The sequence below is a fragment of the Lepisma saccharinum genome, chromosome 26 (assembly GCF_977018435.1).
Source record: "Lepisma saccharinum chromosome 26, izLepSacc3.1, whole genome shotgun sequence".
Lineage (NCBI taxonomy): Eukaryota > Metazoa > Arthropoda > Insecta > Zygentoma > Lepismatidae > Lepisma > Lepisma saccharinum.
This window is the reverse complement of record NC_139254.1, coordinates 46,744,846-46,764,188: the sequence shown is the minus strand read 5'-3', so window position 1 is coordinate 46,764,188 and position 19,343 is coordinate 46,744,846. Positions and strand designations below refer to the sequence as shown.

Below are 19,343 nucleotides of genomic sequence, written 5' to 3'. Positions count from 1 at the left end.
TCCTACCTTTGACGTTTTTTTAGGAATGCTGAGCCAAAGCGGGGCTTTAACCATCAACATCCCCCAACTCCTTGTGCACGCCACTGGTCACACTTCACTGTTATTCACGTATCAGATGAAGAGAGGTACAACGCTACACTTTGGCTGTTCTCTCTACAGACCGCACGTGCATAATACCACAGGAATACTGGGTCAGTCATGTGGTAAGTCTTGGTAAGACTGACCTTCTTTTAATATTAAATATATTATATATTAATTATATATATTAATTATTTCGTGGACCGTCTGCCTGTGAAGGTATGGATCTTGCAGCATGAAATAGATTCTTGAGGGGAATAACAGGGTGAACATAAAGTGGACTGAAAAAACGAAAAATTACTGATATGACTTGTAATAGCAAAATGATGTTTACTTTTTGCTTCAAAGAGGCGAGTTTAAAATTTTACGTCGATATCTTAATTCTAAGCCTCGCCACAATGGACCTCACATGATTTGGCAAATCAACTCAACATCCGATTTCTCCAACAGTGGGCCGGTATCAGTGGCGGAGTGGTTCACATCTCGCGTTACAACAGCAGGGGTCCCTGGTTCGAATCCCGGCATCGACATTGGTGTCGTTTGTGCGTCGCTTGATCAATTTAATCATATCTTCACTCATCCTTATTTTTGTGATTATCCAAAAGTTGCAGAAATGCGAAGTAAATCAAATGAAATTAAATCAAATTCTCCAACGGTGAGGGTGGCTGTGGGAAAAAAAGTAAAACGCACTTAACCAATCTCATTGTGTTTTCTACCTATTTCATTCATGTTGATCTGTTCCCAGCGAATTCAATACCCTTAGGGCTTCGGGAATATTGTAATAAAAGTTTTACAATACTATGTATTCTGGACATAATGTTATCAATAAATAATATTTTCAATGTGATAAATACACGAACAAATTTACTATTAATAAAAGGAATTACATACAAGTACTCCATCACTCCCATACTACTTCGGGTGAGATGGAACATACTTTAAAGAAGAAATTGGCCAATTTTCACAGAGATGCATTCTTATGTTCTTAGTCAGAAAGCATTATTACGATTTACTACATCTATCAATGATTAATTGATTGAGTTTTTAAACCCAGTTTATGCACAGTAAGGCTAATAGGGACTGGACCTACAGTTTAAAGTGGGAACCGAAGCACTATGTGCCTCCACTGGGTATCGAACTCGGGATCACTTGATTACAAGGCGAAGACGCTACAACTGCGCCATCGGGGAGGCCTGTTTTATGAATATTCCAGTTATACTTTTGGCTCTAAGTTAAATGTATGCAGAGAAATGCTAATCGGAACTGATACTAGAGTTAAATGTGCAATAAGAACAAGTGTGTCTTCGATGGGGGGATCGAATCCGGATCAATATATATTTTATTCATACATACATTTATATCACACATGCGCCGACATCCCTGACGGTGTGGTTATTGAAACACTGTTTGAAATGTTTATCAGTCCATCAAAGTTTGTCTTTTTAACTCTTTATAGCCAATTGAAGAAAAGGAAACTTCAAAATATAAAATATAAAATACAGACTCATGACTATCCGTGGCCTCCTCTCAGGCGCAGTGGTAGCATCGTAGCCTTGTAATCAGAAGGACCCGGGTTCGATACACGGTGGAGGAACATAGTTCGAATCCCACTTTAAACTTTAGCTCCAGTCCCGATTAGCCTTACTGTGCATAAAGTATACTTAAAACACAAAAGCAATCAATAAATGAATGTACTTAATATTATTCTTTTATATGCACATATTATTTGCTGAATACAGTAATATATACTTATAATTTATATTCAGTCATTTAAGTTTTAGCATGAATATTTTCAAGAATTAGGATGAAAGACACTTCATTTAGTTTTCATGGAACGCTAAACATAATTGTATAATTATTTAGTGTTTACTGTGACTTAGTCGACAGAGAGTTGCCTGAAGGAGCCTTCAATTCCCAGAATATCACTCGCGTTTTTTGGTTTCCCTTGTCTCCTAGATTCATCCGATTTCTTCCTTCCCATTTCTGTCAAGAACTCTCTCCTTGAGATTAGTTCCTTATTCCACAGCTCTGCAAAGAATTAATTATGGTGTGATGATTTTTAATTTTTCATTAAGTTCGATATCATAAGTTTTGCAACAATTTGAGGGACTTCACTCTTATATATTTTCAGGGATTGGAGTGAACTCTTTCCAGAGGAGTCATCTTTTGGAATGCAGATATGTGTCAAAAATTTTAATCTGCTCTAATACTGCGTATGAAATTAATGCATAAAGTTTACGAGAGTTTGGATCAAATGAAAATACATTTTATGTAAGCTTTGACATTTTTTGTAATGATCGTCCATGTTAAGAAGAAATGTGGAACGTTAATAACCTAATAGATAAGTATTTGTAGATTTGCACGTTTATCCGCTTTCAGACCTACTTTAACATACGCTTCGTGCAAACTCCAGTTTTGAACAATTTGCACTGACATTTTGTGAAAGATTAATTTGTTGGCACAGAGCTAAATGAGTTCAAAGGAATGTGCGTTAATGTAGTTTCTTACAACTTAAAGAATAGAAAATTATATTACTAAATTATCATTATGAACTAAACAACGTTTATCAACTTTATACCTGGACAAGCTAAGACTGTGCTCAATTGATGAAAATATTAGTACATATTTTTGGCTTCCATTAACTTCTGAATACCAGTTGGTACCCTTTGAATTTTCATGTTTCGATTCTGCATATATGGAGGTATGAAATACTTGAATTTGAATGCAATACGCAATACGAGTATTTTAACAAATATATCATTTGAAATAATATGAATTTATTTAAATTTAAGAGTGTGTTGTTTTACCAATATTATAACACAAAGAAAAATACTGAGTGAGTATCATTTTGTAGTGGATGGTAAGTACGTTTGATTTATTTTGGGCTAAAAGGGTGAAAAAACTTTCACACAAAAGCAATTAGATTATGTCGAACCATTGTGACTCTCCTTATTAATATATTCCTAGAAAATTTCAATTTTTTGTCTGTTTCTAACTACACCTTAGAGGGACAGTGAATATATTTAGTTTCTACAACTGCAGTATGTAGTGTCCCTTTTACGATATTTTTTATATTTGTAAACCATGAACCAGAGAACCAACCACCTGTCTGCTAGAAGTTAAGGGAGTGTTTTGTACTAAAGAGATTGATTGATTTGACTGAATAATTTGGTTTATTTTACTTCACATTTCTGCCACTTTTGGCTAATCGCGAAGATGACGATGTGAAGGGACTCTCACAAACTGATAGTGATTTACACACTGTCATCACTGTCCGTACAGTATTAACTGTCATAAGTAGTAAAACATAGTAAAGGTACCCCTGTGCGTGTACGTACACACGTGCCATGAAGGCATATGTGGTGCTGTGGAGGTACAGAGCTCCACATATTGTTAATCTCGGCCATAGTAGGGATGATGAGAGGAGGATCACGCCCGGGTGCCTATATCCCGAAGGTACGCAATCACACGAGACTGGGTGGACCTCAGAGCCGGGCAGAAACAGGGAACTTATTGGAAAACTTCCTGGTCCAGATCACATACCCTGGGTTTCGAACATTTTTACACTAGAATCACGTTGACTTCAGTAACTAAATATACCTAAAAAAAAATCTTCATTCCCGACCAAGTCGGAAAATTTTCGGAACGGGATATTTTCGAAATTTCCCGCTGCGGTGAAAATCTCGAACTGAACGCACTATTTCCCCTTCAAGTGAATGTTCTTCCACTTCTGGCATAAAAACTGTTAAATTTAAAGAAATTCCAGACATCTATATTACAGAAAATATCAAGAATTAATCTCTATTACATATACTTTGGAATTTGTTGGCTGTTCGGCATTACTAAATCTCGGGAAAATTATTTCCCGAAGTCGGAATCTGATCTTTATAATTCACACCCCGTCATTTTGAATTATAATTATTATTACTATTATTATTTTATAGTACCCTTCGGCACGTAAAGACATGGATCAGAAGTACCATGAGGGACAGTAGATTAAGTTATCTATGATTGATAAATGTGCATTGTGAAAAAGTACAAAAATACATAGAACTGTTCATCAACAAAGTGATATATGTTTATTAAAAGGTAGAAAGGCGAATGCAGTGTTTATCAAAATAGTAGACTAGAGTCTGAACTTGTATACAATAATAATAATAACCCATGGCTCGACAGCCCTCTAAAGAGCCTGGGCCTATATCCCGGCCACCAGTATCCCTCCCACAATCCTACCTAGAAGTGTGGAGATCTTAAACCGGTAATGGAGTGACGTGGGGTCAGCACGTCGAACCCCCAGCCGTTATAGGAGATTTTGGAGACCGGGTTACGCTACTCACTCGTAGCTCCCCAATTTCCTCACGATGGTGGGTTGCCACCGGTCCTATACACAGGCCAAGAACCCAGAGACTGAACCCTGGCGGACTCTAACCCATGCAGTCCCGCAATCGGGGCCCAAAGCATGGCGCCTTAGACCGCACGGCCATGTAGGAGGACGAACTTGTATACAATGCCAAAGTATTTTCAATTCAATTTGAATTTTGTGATTCTTAAAGTAGGAGTAGTAGTAACAATAATAATAACAACAAGAAATAGTAATAACAGTAATAATAATAATAATAATAATAGTCATAATAAAATGAGGGAAGACACTAATGAGTTAAGAGAATGTCACAAGCTAGGAAGAGTTTTAGCAGATGGCTGAAGGACTTTGACGCCAAACAGCACGAAGGAGAAGAAGAAGTAAGTATATTCATAATAAAAGTTTCTATGACTCTGCCCCCTCTGCGAAAAAAATCCTTCGTACGCCCTTGCATAAACCTTCTGCTTTAAGAATGCTAGAGAGTTAGTTACTTAGAAAATGAGAAATCGATTAAGCAGTTGTGATAATATTGCAACAATGAAATCTGCATGTAAACAAGTCTACGCACTGCAAAAGCAAATTACCATTTAATGTAAAATTTGGTCCAGCGGATCCTCCAAGTTCGTTTGGAAGCATTTTCTGGGGTATCACTTTGTGCATCTTTTCCATCTCTTTCTCTTCTAGAAATTCAACCTGCAAGTAAATTATAATTCAAATTATATCTTATTATATTATATTCAGATATCTTAATGTATGCAGATAGCATATAATACTTCATTCTGTATACTTCTTCGTTGATTGAGCGATTTGGCAAAGTATGCGTTAGGTAAAGAAGGGGAGGAAGCATCAACGCTCCAGTCTCCCAGCATACACCGTAAAGGAAATGAGATTCGTGTTCTTTTAAAATTAATTTCTGTATTGCATATGCTATGCACAGTGTGTTTAAACAAATAACGGCCCGATTTTAAATCCCTTTATCTGTGCAACCACGCACCACGACTGAATGAAGCTCGCACTACTTGAACCACTGTGGCAATCAGTTTTGAATTAGTACAGCTAGATACCACTAGAGTGCGCGTAAAATCTCCTGCATATGGCGATAGCCAATAGCAGCCCACTGCAGCGGTGCCATGTCGAAATCTCACATGGAAAAGAGACAGCGTGGTTGAGCGAAACGCCTTGTCACAGCGAGCAAGGCACATTCGATAATATAACATATACGTAATAAACTCAATTGGAGAAAAGAATATACCTGATTATGCCAGAGGGACTGCCATGGACTCCTCGTCACTCCAACAACTGCCGTCGTAGTCCTCATCGTCACTGACTACACTACTTTCGCCCTCTGTGTCACTGTCCTTCAAATGTATTATAATTGGGCCCAAAATTTCGTCCCGACCTATCTCCCTTAGAAAATCGTTTTCCTGTAATTGTTGTGCATGTTTAACACAAGCGGCCCATTGTTCTTGTATTACATTGTCAAGTTCTTCGTTAACAAGAGTACGTTATCTTTTTGGCAGTAGGAAATTCGCCGGGATCGTAAAATTCAAAGACGGTTCTACGAGCTACGTCTTTTTCACAGTCATCTAAGTTTGTTGTTCTTTTCGGTACGTTAATGTGCTTTCTAGGTGATTGAAACATGCCCCGATCCACATTGCTTTGCCCCCGAACATATGCGAGAAACAGTAACTTGCTTCACACCACACGCTTGAGCTGTTAGAGCCTGGCACTTCTTATAATCAATTTTACTTCTCTCTTCTTCACTCGAACATTTTTTTAAAAAAAATTGTACACCTGAAAAATCACCTGTCGTGCCTGGCTTCGTACAACACTGTATTTTTTCTCTCTTCTCTCGCTACCACTACCACTTGCTTTACTCAACGACATGCTGCACACACCCACTAAACACACGGAAAAATCGAACAGTGACGGAATCCTATTCGTCAACTTCTTCTACCATCACTGGGAACGAACGTGCCCTGTTCCCTTCGCTAATCGGAAAGTTTTGGAATGCAACAGGAACGAAGGGAGAGCAACAGCGATACAATGCAAATACGTTTTTAATAACATTGCTTCTACAGAGGGAACGGTATAAGCTACAATCACGCTTGTTTTTCGTACATACTCACAAATTCATTATCTTTCCATCTGTTGAACTACTGACACTTCAAGTAATCTATTTTTATCCGAGCGCCAGGTACACGATTTAGTAGCGAGGTGAAACAGGTTCTGAACTAGGCAACGCCGCACGTCTGTGATTCGCAGGGGCTGTTCAGCAGTTAAAGGCCATATGCAGGAGATTTCACGCGCACTCTAGTATCGCCCAAACAGCCGCTAACCTTAGCCGTTCAGAAGATATCGTCTATTCAACAGAAGGTGTTTTGTGTTCTCAAATTCAGCAAGACATTACATCATGTGACTTGTTCTTGTAGGGATATGTAAAACAATGTGTTTTGTTCCACCATTAGACATTGACTTGGATGAGCTCAAGGACAGAATCACGTTTGCAGTAAATTGAGTTAAAGAAGATACTCTCAGACGCATTTGGAACGAATTCAGCTATGGTCTTTATGTTTTCCCTGCATCAGGTGGAGGGCACATACAAGAGCACTTATAATACGGTGAGTGAAACTCGAGGGCTTACGAGTACTTAATACTTCCAATTTGTTGGATACCTGTAACACATTTTCATCAATAAATATTATTTGAAATTGGATCATTCTTTATTGAACACACTGTACTTCAGTGAATAAACACTTTTTGCTGTTTCTCTGTACTACAGATTTCAAAATCTAGCCACTACTGCAACGTCATCAAGTTTTAACAAGATCATCTTCAATTACAGTAGATTCTACTCGTTTGACAATAATTCCTATTTCTTTGTTTTAAGTCAACTTAATGCACAGATTGGATAATCGGGACAGGGCCTGCACTTTAATTTGGGATCTCAAAAAATATAACTCGAACCCCGGATTCCTTGATTACAAGGTGAGGACGAAACACGTCCGCTTTATAACAAAGACGATATTATTATAATTATTATTATTTCCACTTTGCCACATGCGAGGACCTTTGGCCGTAACCTGGACAGTTGTTTTCGAAATCTCTTCTCCTTTCCAAAAAACGCTACGATATTAGAAAATCTGAAAATAATACATCTGCTTACAATTCCTTCTAGAGTATTCGCGTGAGTTTTGGCATGGTTTGCTTACGCTGTTCCCTATACAGGGTGTCTCATAAGTAATAGCGCAAACTGACACAGGTGAAAGCAAATAAAAGCAAAAAAGTCTCAGTAAACAGGGGTCGTCATAATTGGTAAAATGCTAATAATACAGTAAGAAAAGTCATTGGATATCTCATTGCTAGACTGTGTACTGATTGTATCCATCCTGTTTGAATACAACGCCACCTCTCGGAAATGTTCTGTTTTGTAAACAAAGAGCAAGCCTCGGAACGAACAAGGAGTAAAACACTCGGTGTTTACAAAATGCAATCAGTGACGGCTTGTAGCCATACATTCGCACACATTATTAGCATTTTACCAACTAGGACGACGTGTACAAACAATGAAGTCAGTGGCGGCTTGTAACCACACATTCACGATAATCTCGAAAACGACTCGTTTGCAGACCCATGTTTACTGAGACATTTTTGCTTTTATTATCGTGTACTTGCACCTGTGTCAGTTTGCGCTATTACTTTTAAGACACCCTGTATATTCTCAGAATGTAGGCCTATGTAACACTTGGATCGCTCTGTTATTGTGGTTAGGTTGCTTGCCTTAAGTAAAAAAAATAGACACATATTCAAATTATGAAACATTAAATATGTAAAAAGTAGTAAATAAGCACCTACTTAGAAGTAAATGCCATTTCAGCGAAAATATTTGAACATTTCGCGAACCCCCTGGGTGCCGCGGCGCACACTTTGGTAACAACTGCACTATGCAACAACACACATGTTTATTCTACGTCTCGGAACGAAATATAAACTAGGACGTGTGTACAGCAAGAGATATGAAATTATTAAACCGCTTTTCGTGACATGTCGAAACGTAGACTCTTGATACATGTATTCAGAGGATTCTACACTACGTCTGTGTTCTACCGCAGAGTCAGTTGAACTATTCATTGTTCAATGTTCAAACCTCATCGTAAGAATGTATGAAGTCTACGAAACAGACAATTTGATCCAACAGAGAGAGAGAGAAAATGTTACAACCAGCGTTAATCAAGTAGTTACAACTTGTTTCACTTTGGACGTTTTCTCACCAACTGGATAAGCAGCACAGAAACATTCGCTACACGTATTTCAGAAGTAAATTTGTCACCTACTGTATGGGGTAGGAAGGTGACGAATGTTCAAATTTTTCCCATAACCACTTTCGAAAAACCTACTCTAACTAAGTTTCAAGAAATTGAAAGTTCATAATTACAAGTCAGCTTGTATAATGACTTGTAAATGTCACAAGTTTTGTCTGCAGTGCTTAACAATGCGTGGTCATTGTGCTGGTTGCTGGATGATGTAATGTGACGTTAGTGTTCGAAGATGTCACAGGTGAAAGAGTTGACTGACAAACATTGGAATATGATTTAATTGAAGATAATGAAGGTTTTAATGTCAATGTTGATGATGATGATAATGATGAATACGACATGATACGTTGGTGCAAGATATTCTACGATATTGCCCATTTATTGTGATACAGTATGCACTTTAGTTTACAGAATGTCATATTTTATTTATTTGAATTCATTATTATTATTACTATTATTATTATTATTAGTGATTGAAAGTATCTTTAGAAGAATTTATATTTTTGCTCATTATACTAGCGCCACGCTTTCTGAAACCTCAGAAAATATGCAAACTAGAGGCTTCGCTGTGTCTTAACCTACCAACACTAGCAACTCTGCTTCCTTGCCAGGGTTTTTAATGCTGGGGTGTATGTACATTTGTGAAGCAGGTTACATTGAGTGAAGGGATTGATGATTGAAAATGATTCATTAATATATTTGGTAACATTCACACCTGTAACGGTTCGTTGGTTCATTCATTTGGTGTTTTAATTCTCCTTTATGGACAGTAAGGCTAACCGGGACTGAACCTACAGTTTAAAGTTAGATCCGAACCACTATACCTCCACCGGGTATCGAAACCGTGACTAGTTGATTACAAGGCGACGACGCTACCACTGCGCCATCGGGGACAGGGAGGCCCACACCCATAACGGAACTCAACCAATTTTCCACTGCCCAGTCACGACATATATATGTATTTAATAATGCTGCATTGCGAGTGCAATAGAAAACAGCACCAACTCCCAATTTTAAGAAATCTATGGCACTGTATATACAGCTACCAAAGAACCACTACATAAATATCACACAACTCCCTTTAACAATAGAGGAAATATACAGGTACCGTTTAAAAGTTCTTAAAAGCTCTACAATTATAAGGTCAAAGTATTTAATAATATTTGATAATTATTAATTTATTTACGGTCCAAATTTAAAAGGGATATAGACGACACACTTCACCCTAGAAATGTTCCAATCGATTCCCTTGAATTTAGTGCAGAAGCAAGGGTTTTATCCCCATTCTGTGACATGTTATTCGCGTATAAAGATTACATTACAAATTCTGACGGTGGCCATATTGATATCATTTCTACAAAACCCGTAACAGGATTCTTTTGGACTTTTCGTGACAAGTTAAACACAAGTGCCGGATAAGTATTCCAGCAAGTTTCGTTAATCTTTTTTAATGTCTAGTGTGGCTTCTAATTTGAAGTATTGTGTTGTTTTGGTAATAACGTTTGGAATATGTTGTGAATAGATAATGGTCCAGGCTCAATCATTATTTATTTTATATATATATATATATATATATATATCTATATATATATATATATTTAACAGTGTATTCAGAATGAAATATTAGGCATTGTACATTGGAATATAGACAACTCCAATCTTACTATTTGACGATTTAACTTACCCGTTTCCTCATTCCCTCTTTCAGAAATTGTAAAGTAAGGGTGGCTAGTTTCACAACAATGGGACTCAAACCCAACACGAAAACGTTTTTCATTTGTTGTGGATATCCGTCCTGGAAATATTATAAAACTATGTATTAATATCTCTGTGGGTGAAGAATAAAAGTACTTAATGCATGCATGTAATTCATGTAATAGTAATTCAATAATATGCAATGAAGAGTTTGAGATTACTGTCTCAGTTTTAGTAAACTATGAACATAGCAGAAACAAGAGTAATTTCAATTTTAGAATAATATTGTTTATTAATTCTGCATTGCTGTGAAGTTTTAAAAGTAATCGTTGTCTTCTTTCGCAACTCTGATTCCAGTAGGGCCATTCCGTGTCAATCAACCAAGTCCTCAACCTTACATTTGTTGATTCATTTAAAAGTTAACATACTGAAAGTACTACCTGAGGTAGGAACCCTTGCAAAGTTGCAGAACTACTATATATTTGTGTCAGACGGTGTAATCGAAATGTGGATATTTGTTTTCTCAAAAATGGCAATCCAAATTAAGACAAGGCGTTGCTGAGTTGCATAGAGAGTTACGCGTATTTTTGGGGTTGACTGTTGCTCATTAGGTATGTATTAAATCACGGCCAGCCTTATTATGGCCGGAATCCTGAAATGTGGCAACGCTGTCTCGCCTGCCTAAACATCAAGCTACATAGCATGGGGCCGAATAGTAAAATTGATATTGACTCTTAAACAAACAAGGACATCTGTGTAAAATGTTTTTCTTTTTCCAAATCTGAACAGAAGATTGACATTACGATGTAGCTAAGTGGAAAACATACATTAACAATAGAAATATAAATTTGCCGTTAAATAACTGGAAATAAGCAGAAAATAGCAGACCAACTTTGCATTTCATACGCAGTATGGAACTTTCCAATAATGTGTAGTTTGCCATTATTTTATTTGCTAGCATTTCGGAATGACATTCGAATCTAACAACTAAATATTTAAATAATGGAAGATCTAACACACTGGCCTTAAAGCCCTAAAAGAAAGACGTACAAAGTAGTTGTGGATGTGAGAAACATATAGCCCATGTATGTACAAGGCTAAAAGAATGCCGAGTGCTGGTGACTATGTACTCCCTGCGAGACAGTGGATAATTTTGTATGTCTTAGAAATTAGAAGGGGTTACATTTCCGTTGTTTTTCTCTTAAGAAGATATGTTACAGTGAAGGAATCAGTGGTTTTTGTTAGGTTAGGCAGTTTTATGCGCTTAGAGGCTTGTTTGAGTTTGAATTGTTTCCAAATTCTTGTTTGAGTGTTGTAGTTAAACTCTTGTACTTAATACAAATAAAAACGTAGCGTGTGGTGCCTCATGCACACACAACTTTTCTCAACGTGGAATTTGCTTTTTGCGTAAAAATGTTTTAAGCCTTTATGTAATGGTTATAGCTCATCGGCGTCGCTAATTTATTTTGCACATGATAATTAAGAATATTAATTACATCAATATTGGATAATTATTATATTTGATGATTCACGACATGTGAAATGCACGGAATGCTCCGCGAAATGCTGATATGCGGTTCAAAAATGTAATGTATATTTTTAACAATTTAATAACATACTGTTAAACTTATGAAAAATAACGTTGAATACACTAGAGAATACAATTTGGGCGAATGAAGTGCTTAGGGTATGAATAGGTTACAGAAAATTATTACATTATTACTTTTGGACGTTCACTCTCTAATGTTTCTTCCGAGTAACATCGGCCGGCTGATGTCACGGTTTACAGCATTGCCAAATTGAAGGCTCCGGTCTCCCTCGCATTAAAGATGGCCCTGATTAAATGCAACAGAATAACAGGAAGCAATTAGTAATTTAAAATACAGTTTCAAATATCGCAGATTACAAACTACGTCATGGAGGCATATTTTCTAATTGACGATAAGCATAATTTTCTAGTTTTTCAGCATTCCATCCGAGAAATGTATGAAAGAAGAAAGCTAGCAGATGGAGAGAAAGAAGGATAGATCCGTGAAGAAAAGTTATGTAATCATGAATGATCAGAGCAGGCACTTCACTTTCATACTGTTCCGCCTTTACTTTCTCCTTTTTGGTTAGCACATTGCGCTACGACACCAGGGGTCCCGAGTTCGAATCCTGGCCTGTGCATGGATGTTTATGAGTGTCCATTCATCAATTTCATCATGTCATCACTCATCCCCATATTCGCAAATTAGCCAAAATGTGGCACAAAAACGAATTAAATGAAGCAAATCAATCAATCTTCCTGTTTGGAGAAAGGAAAATAAAATATTTAGCATTTATTGTCCGTGCTGACCAAAGCATGACGGAGGCGCGCAGGCTCGGGTCTCCTGGGGGAAGAGTAACATTTTTTCTCCTAAGATTTCGGTTTGTGTATGGAACCGGTGGCCATCCATCATCGTGAGGAAACTGGGGAGCTACGAATGAGTAACGTAACCCGATCGTGGAAACGTGCAACAACGACTGCAGGTTCATCCTGCTGACAACACGTCATCCCGTAACTGGATGGATGAAATCCCACCTGGAAAAGTGGGTGTGAGGCCAGCAGTCGACAGCAAGGCCTTGTGGCTGTTCCACGATGGGTTATTACTATTATTATTGGATTTTATATTAATACATTGATAGGCTAACCCAAAGATTTCCTCTTTTGTGTATGTTGGAGAGAGAGCATTTGTGTGTGTGTGTGTGTGTGTGTGTGAAAACCAATAAAGGAAAATATTTGTAGAGAGAGAAGGTCAAAACAAGTGATGCCGTGGAATTGGAAAAACATATTGTCTGACGTACAGTAGTGCTAAAAAACAACCAATGTTGGTTCTATTATATTTGTCTGCTACTTTTCGCTAATCGCAACGAATAATGTGAGTGATTATATGATGAAATTCATGAAGGGACACTCACAAAGAACACTCATGCCCAGGCGTAACCTGGGATACCTTGCGTCATAGAGTGCTGTGTTAATCACTCCACCAGGGACATGAGCAATTCATTTATGGGAACCTAATATTTATCATATTTAGCCTATAATATCTCCTATAATGTCAAACAGAACAGCTAAATTTATCAACAATGAGAAACAAAGCTTACAAAATGTTTTGTCACAGGAGGGAATTGAAGACATGATCATTGGATTGGGAATGCGATATGATAATCACTAACACATAATTTTCTTTCTATTCTTTCTTATATCAATCTTGCTCAATTCTTTATTTCTCAATCAGAACAAACACAATTATTCACATCTCACCCGGGATTCAAATCCGAGACTTATGTAATCGTAGCGCGCTGTGTTAACCACCAGCTATAATGATTGTATCCTAATTATACATTAGTAAACGTTAAGATCTAGGATATAAAGAAATAAACCTAGAAATAGGTGACTATTGACATTGTTGCATGTGCTGTGTCTTTTAGATGCTAGTTTCAAGTTTCAAATATCTGTCAACTTCTATCTCGTCTGTCAAAGCCCTCTTTTATGGAAAATGGACGAAGCCTATTCCTTGCTAATGGTATATGAATCATTATATTTTTAAGAGGAATTCTCGAAAGTTTTGCTTTAGACCTTGAGCAAGTACAGTCACAGACACTTCTGGTTTGTAATAACCTCACTTACATTCAATGAAATAGCGACAACGCAGAAGTGTCCGTGACTGTACAAACAAAACAATAGTATGCTCATTTGTTGGGATGTGAGCGTGTAAGGCATGTTGGGTTTCCCGTTTTCCCTTTCGGTAGGGCGAGGTTGGAATTTGAAATGCTCCTGCGCTAGAATGTTTCTGACAGTCGAGTATGAACCATTTGTTGTCAACTTGTTTACCTTGGCGTAATGCACTTTGTGCACGGGAGCGGGCCAAGGGCAGGTCGACCCAGGAAACAATAATGGCGCTACTCTCGGAGGCGCCAAACTGGGGCGTCCCCATAGAGTAGCTCCAAAATCTTATTTCTGATTATACAGGATGTCTCATAAGTAATAGCACAAACTGACACAGGTGAATGTACACGATAATAGAAGCAAAAAAGTCATGGTAAACATTGGTCCGCAAACTAGCAGTTTTCGAGGTAATCGCAAATGTGTGAAGACGCCAGTGACTTCATTGTTTGTAAACGTCGTCTTAGTTGGTAAAATGCTAATAATACAGTAAGAAAAGTCATTGGAGATCTCTTTGCTAGACTGTGTACTGATTGTATACATCCTCTCGGAAATGATCTGTTTTGTAAACAAAGAGCAAACCTCGGAACGCGCAAGGAGTAAAACACTCGGTGTTTACAAAATGCAATCAGTGACGGCTTCTAACCGCACAATCGCACACATTATTAGCATTTTACTAACTAGGACGACGTTTACAAACAATGAAGTCAGTGGCGGCTTGTAATTACACATTCGCGATTATCTCGAAAACGGCTTATTTGCAGACCCATGTTTACTCTTGGTTCTATTGTCGTGTACTTTCACCTGTGTCAGTTTGATTTATTACTTTTAAGACACCCTGTATATCCGTGGCTGTTTGTTCTTAAAAATATTGTGATCGTGTAGACGTTTAATTGAAGTTAGGTCTAAATAGATCAATGTCAGGGTATTATTAGATACTATATTGTACAACACGCACATCCTCCTCATGGGATCCGTTTCAGCCATCTTGGTTCTAGAGAGTGAAATTTGGAAGAGGTATTTTCTGGGCCTTAATTTTGAGTATGGAACCTAAAAGTTTATTTTTGCGAGAAGTTCGGAGGAGTCTATTTTTCCATTGAAAGTTTGGAAAGGAAGGTTAACTGGTGCATCTGTCTTCTTTTTTCAAGGGACAAGACACTCAGCATGTTGCGCAAGATGTCACCTGAAGTGAATTTTGGATAAATGCCATCTAATTTATATACTAAATACCTTAAGAATGTATTTTGGAGTTTCTCTATTTTCTCGATTTCCCTTTTAAAGAACGGGTCCCAAACGACTGAGGCATATTCAAGTTTTGATCTTACAAACTTATAGTAAAGTAGCAAAAAGGTTTCTTTTTTCTTATACTGACTACCCATTCTAATCACAAATCCTAGGTTCCTGTGTGCTGCACTGAGCATGCGCGCAGTGTGTGTCTGGAGATTTAAAGCTTTGTGACTCCAAAGTCAGTTCCAGTATTCTCTCTTAGGATTTCTACGTCGGAAATATTATACGAGTATTGGATGGGATGTTTGTTACGTGTGAATGATACTACATTGCATTTCTTGAGATTGAGATTAACCTTGTTGTTCTTGCACCAATCACGTACTTCGTTAAGTTCGTCTTGTAATTTCGTGTAGTCGTGATCTCTTTGAATGTGTTTGAAAATGTTGACATCGTCAGCAAAGATTAACTTTTCGGAGTTTTTAGTGCGTCGGGTGAATCATTAATGAAAATCAAGTACAGCAGGGTTCGAACCTTGCGGAACACCAAAGCCGGCTATGTACAAGTAATAGGAGGACCTTAGTCCTTGGTGCATGACATATTGTCGTCTATTCTGTAAATATGAAGCACGTAGTTTTATAAGTTGCGGGGAGAGGCACATGTAGGCTAGTTTCTGAATTAAAGTATCGTGGTGTACCGTGTCGAAGGCCTTAAAGAAGTCCGTGTAAATATCATCGACTTGTCCTTTATCGTCAATAGTTGACGCTACGTAAATTGTTAATTCGACGAGATTAGTTGAACCGTTTTGTACAAATCCATGCTGGTGTGGAGAAAGGATAGGTTTGACATGCGAGTAAATATGATTATAAATTATTTGCTTAAAGAGTTTAGCTGGAGCTGACAGTTTCGCGATTGGTCTGTAGTTACTTATGTCTGTCTTATCAGCTGCTTTGGGAATTGGACAAATCTCCGTCGTTTTCCAACTTGCGGGGAATTTTTCTATTTTCAAGATTAAATTAAAGAGGGTGCGGAGAGGGAACTTGATCGCCTCTGAGCAGCCTTTAATAAAGTAGGGAGGGATGAGGTCCGGTCCAGCTGGACCTAATGCTCAAAAGTACATTTTGTATAGTATGGCGAAAAACGTGACTGATATTGCATCCTCTGCAATAATTGCCTGAGATTACACGACACTAAGGTAAAGTCCACATTATAATCTCAAAATGTTAAAACGCGAATTTAATGGATTATTTACCAGAACGAAATTCGGTAAAACAATTTTTTTCTGAAGAGGAAATGCTGCTTTAATGACCACATCACACCCCAAAATGTAACTTATACGATAATTGGAAGTGGTCACAAATGAATTATTATATACTACTCATGTTCCAGCCAGCTAACGGAGTAGGGATATTTCAGTGAATATAATCAATAATAATATAGGGTATTCCTCGTAGTAGGTGCATAAGGCCGGTTCAACGCCCGAAAATGAGGCTCGGTGAGGCTCGCCTTAATGGATTTTTCTCGTAAGGCATGAGCCTCATTTTCTGGCAGTGTTGCCAGCTTCTTACTCGAAAAAATCACCAAGGTTTTTTTTTGGGGTTTAACCTAGCCTAAAGCAAGGAGCTGGCAATCTTGCTTGAGGCTCGCCTTAATGGATTGTTCTTGTAAGGCACGAGCCTTATTTTCTGGCAGTGTTGCCAATATTTTACTCGAAAAAATCACCAAGGTTGTTTTTGGGTTTAACCTAGCCTAAAGCAAGGAGCTGGCAACGTTGCTTGAGACTTGCGTTACAGTGCATAAAGCAAGGAGCTGGCAACCTTGCTTGAGGCTTGCGTTACAGCGCATAAAGCAAGGTTGCCAACCTACTGGTACTTTTGCCATAGCTTTTTACAAAAAAGAGAGAGGAGAGAGAGGAGAGAGAGAGAGGAGAGAGAGAGGGAAGAGTTAAACAACCGACAGCTGCCAACACCCACTCTAACCTAACCTAACCTAACCTAACCTAACCTAACCTAACCTACTCTAACCTAACATAACCTAACCTAACCTAACCTAACCTAACCTACTCTAACCTAACCTAACCTACTCTAACCTAACCTAACCTAACCTAACCTAACCTACTCTAACCTAACCTAACCTAACCTACTCTAACCTAACCTAACCTAACCTAACCTAACCTAACCTACTCTAACCTAACCTAACCTAACCTACTCAAACCTAACCTAACCTAACCTAACCTAACCTAACCTAACCTAACCTAACCTAACCTAAAGCAAGGAGCTGGCAATTTTACTTAAGACTTGCCTTACAGTGCATAAAGCAAAATTGCCAACCTACTGGTACTTTTGCCATAGCTTTTTACAAAAAAGAGAGAGAAGAGAGAGAGGGAAGAGTTAAACAACCGACAGCCTACCTACAGCTTTTTTGGTCTAACCTAGCCTAAAGCAAGGAGCTGGCAATCTTACTTAAGGCATGCCTTACAGTGCATAAAGCAATTTTTGCCAACCTACATATACTAAACAAAGAGAGCCGGCAACAAATATGTACTGCCGTAAAAGAGAGAGAGAGAGATGGGTGGATGGTAATATAGTATGTGCGTGCGTGTGCGCGTATAATATGTAGCATTATTAACTAGAGTGTGTTGGCAATTTACTTACAACTAAAAAAATAGAGATGCCAACGTTGCTGTAAGATGAAAAGAGAAAGAGATTTATGGCTGGCAACAGTAACGAGCGAATACACCATATCGTAATTTTCCAACTCCCGGGGGCTAATGTTTGTATATCGTAATTTTTGTAAACCTCTCTCGGGGGAACGATGTGTCACACACACACACGCGTGCGCGTGTATTGTGACGCAAGCAAACAGACAAAATAATAATAATTGTTGTTTTTTAGGATTCCTGGCCCCCTGGCGTGGTGCCCAACCAAAAAACGTAAAGGTTTTCCCGTACGGCCTTCGAACGTAGAATTGATTGACGTGCGGGCGAATCTCTTCCGGAATGTTTTTCAATTCGTACATCTGACCATACATGCTATTCATCATCAATTTAGCCGTGTTCTGTTTGGCGTCTATTTCGAGCAGTTTGCCCGGCGGTAAAGTCTTATTGTTTTTAAATTTTTTGATTTTTTACGCAAGGCCATGATCTTGCGTATGCACGTGGCGTTTAGCGTGTCTTGTGAAAAATACACGTGAAGATCAGCTTTCGTACAACCGGCTGGATTTGTAACGCCGCGATAAACATTAACTTTCGTACCGGGCAGAACGCCTGTTCCGGCGGCGTGGAATTCGCGCCACTCCCAAGTTCACGTTGAAAGAGGAGAGGCCAGCTGCTACTTTGGCCATGCACATGCCCCCTTAACTTGCCCCGTAGGACACGTTCTGTTCTCTTACGAGAATTAATATAGTTTGTCATAGAACTCTCCAATTCATGACTTAGCAAAAAATCTGTTTGGTGATTCATCACGTACACCTATATGTGAGAAAAAGAATGAATAGAACCTATGCTCGGAAATTCAAAATGGCGACCAGAAGTGGGGTTATCTTGGAAACAGTAAGACTTAGCAAGAATCTGTTTGCGGATTCATCATGTACACCTATATGTGAGAAAAAATATAAATAGAACCTATGCTCGAAAATTCAAAATAGCGACCGGAAGTGGGGTTATCTTGGAAACGGTAAGACTTAGGAAAAATCTGTTTGCGGATTCATCATGTACACCTATATGTGAGAAAAAGTATGAATAGAACCTATGTTCGGAAATCCAAAATGGCGACCGGAAGTGGCGTTATCTTGGAAACGGTAAGACTTAGGAGAAATCTGTTTGCGGATTCATCACGTATGCCTATATGTGAGAAAAAGTATGAATAGAACTTATGCTCGGAAATCCAAAATGGCGACCGGAAGTGGCGTTATCTTGGAAACGGCGAGACTTAGGAGAAATCTGTTTGCGGATTCATCACGTACGCCTATATGTGAGAAAAAG

At 38.3% G+C, this 19,343-nt stretch overlaps 1 protein-coding gene across 1 annotated transcript in view; it reads right to left on the bottom strand.

Moving 5' to 3' along the window:
* Nucleotides 1–1,714: 1,714 nt before the first annotated feature.
* LOC145979691 (alpha-tocopherol transfer protein-like) overlaps nucleotides 1,715–19,343 on the bottom strand; it is an 88,562-nt gene continuing 70,933 nt past the window's right edge. The window contains exons 5-7 of the mRNA XM_083112662.1: nucleotides 10,439–10,549; nucleotides 5,023–5,131; nucleotides 1,715–2,106 (exon numbers count right to left, since the gene is read on the bottom strand). Coding sequence (XP_082968788.1) covers nucleotides 1,955–2,106; nucleotides 5,023–5,131; nucleotides 10,439–10,549 — 372 coding nt within the window. The 3' untranslated portion in view covers nucleotides 1,715–1,954. The remainder of the gene's footprint in view (nucleotides 2,107–5,022; nucleotides 5,132–10,438; nucleotides 10,550–19,343) is intronic.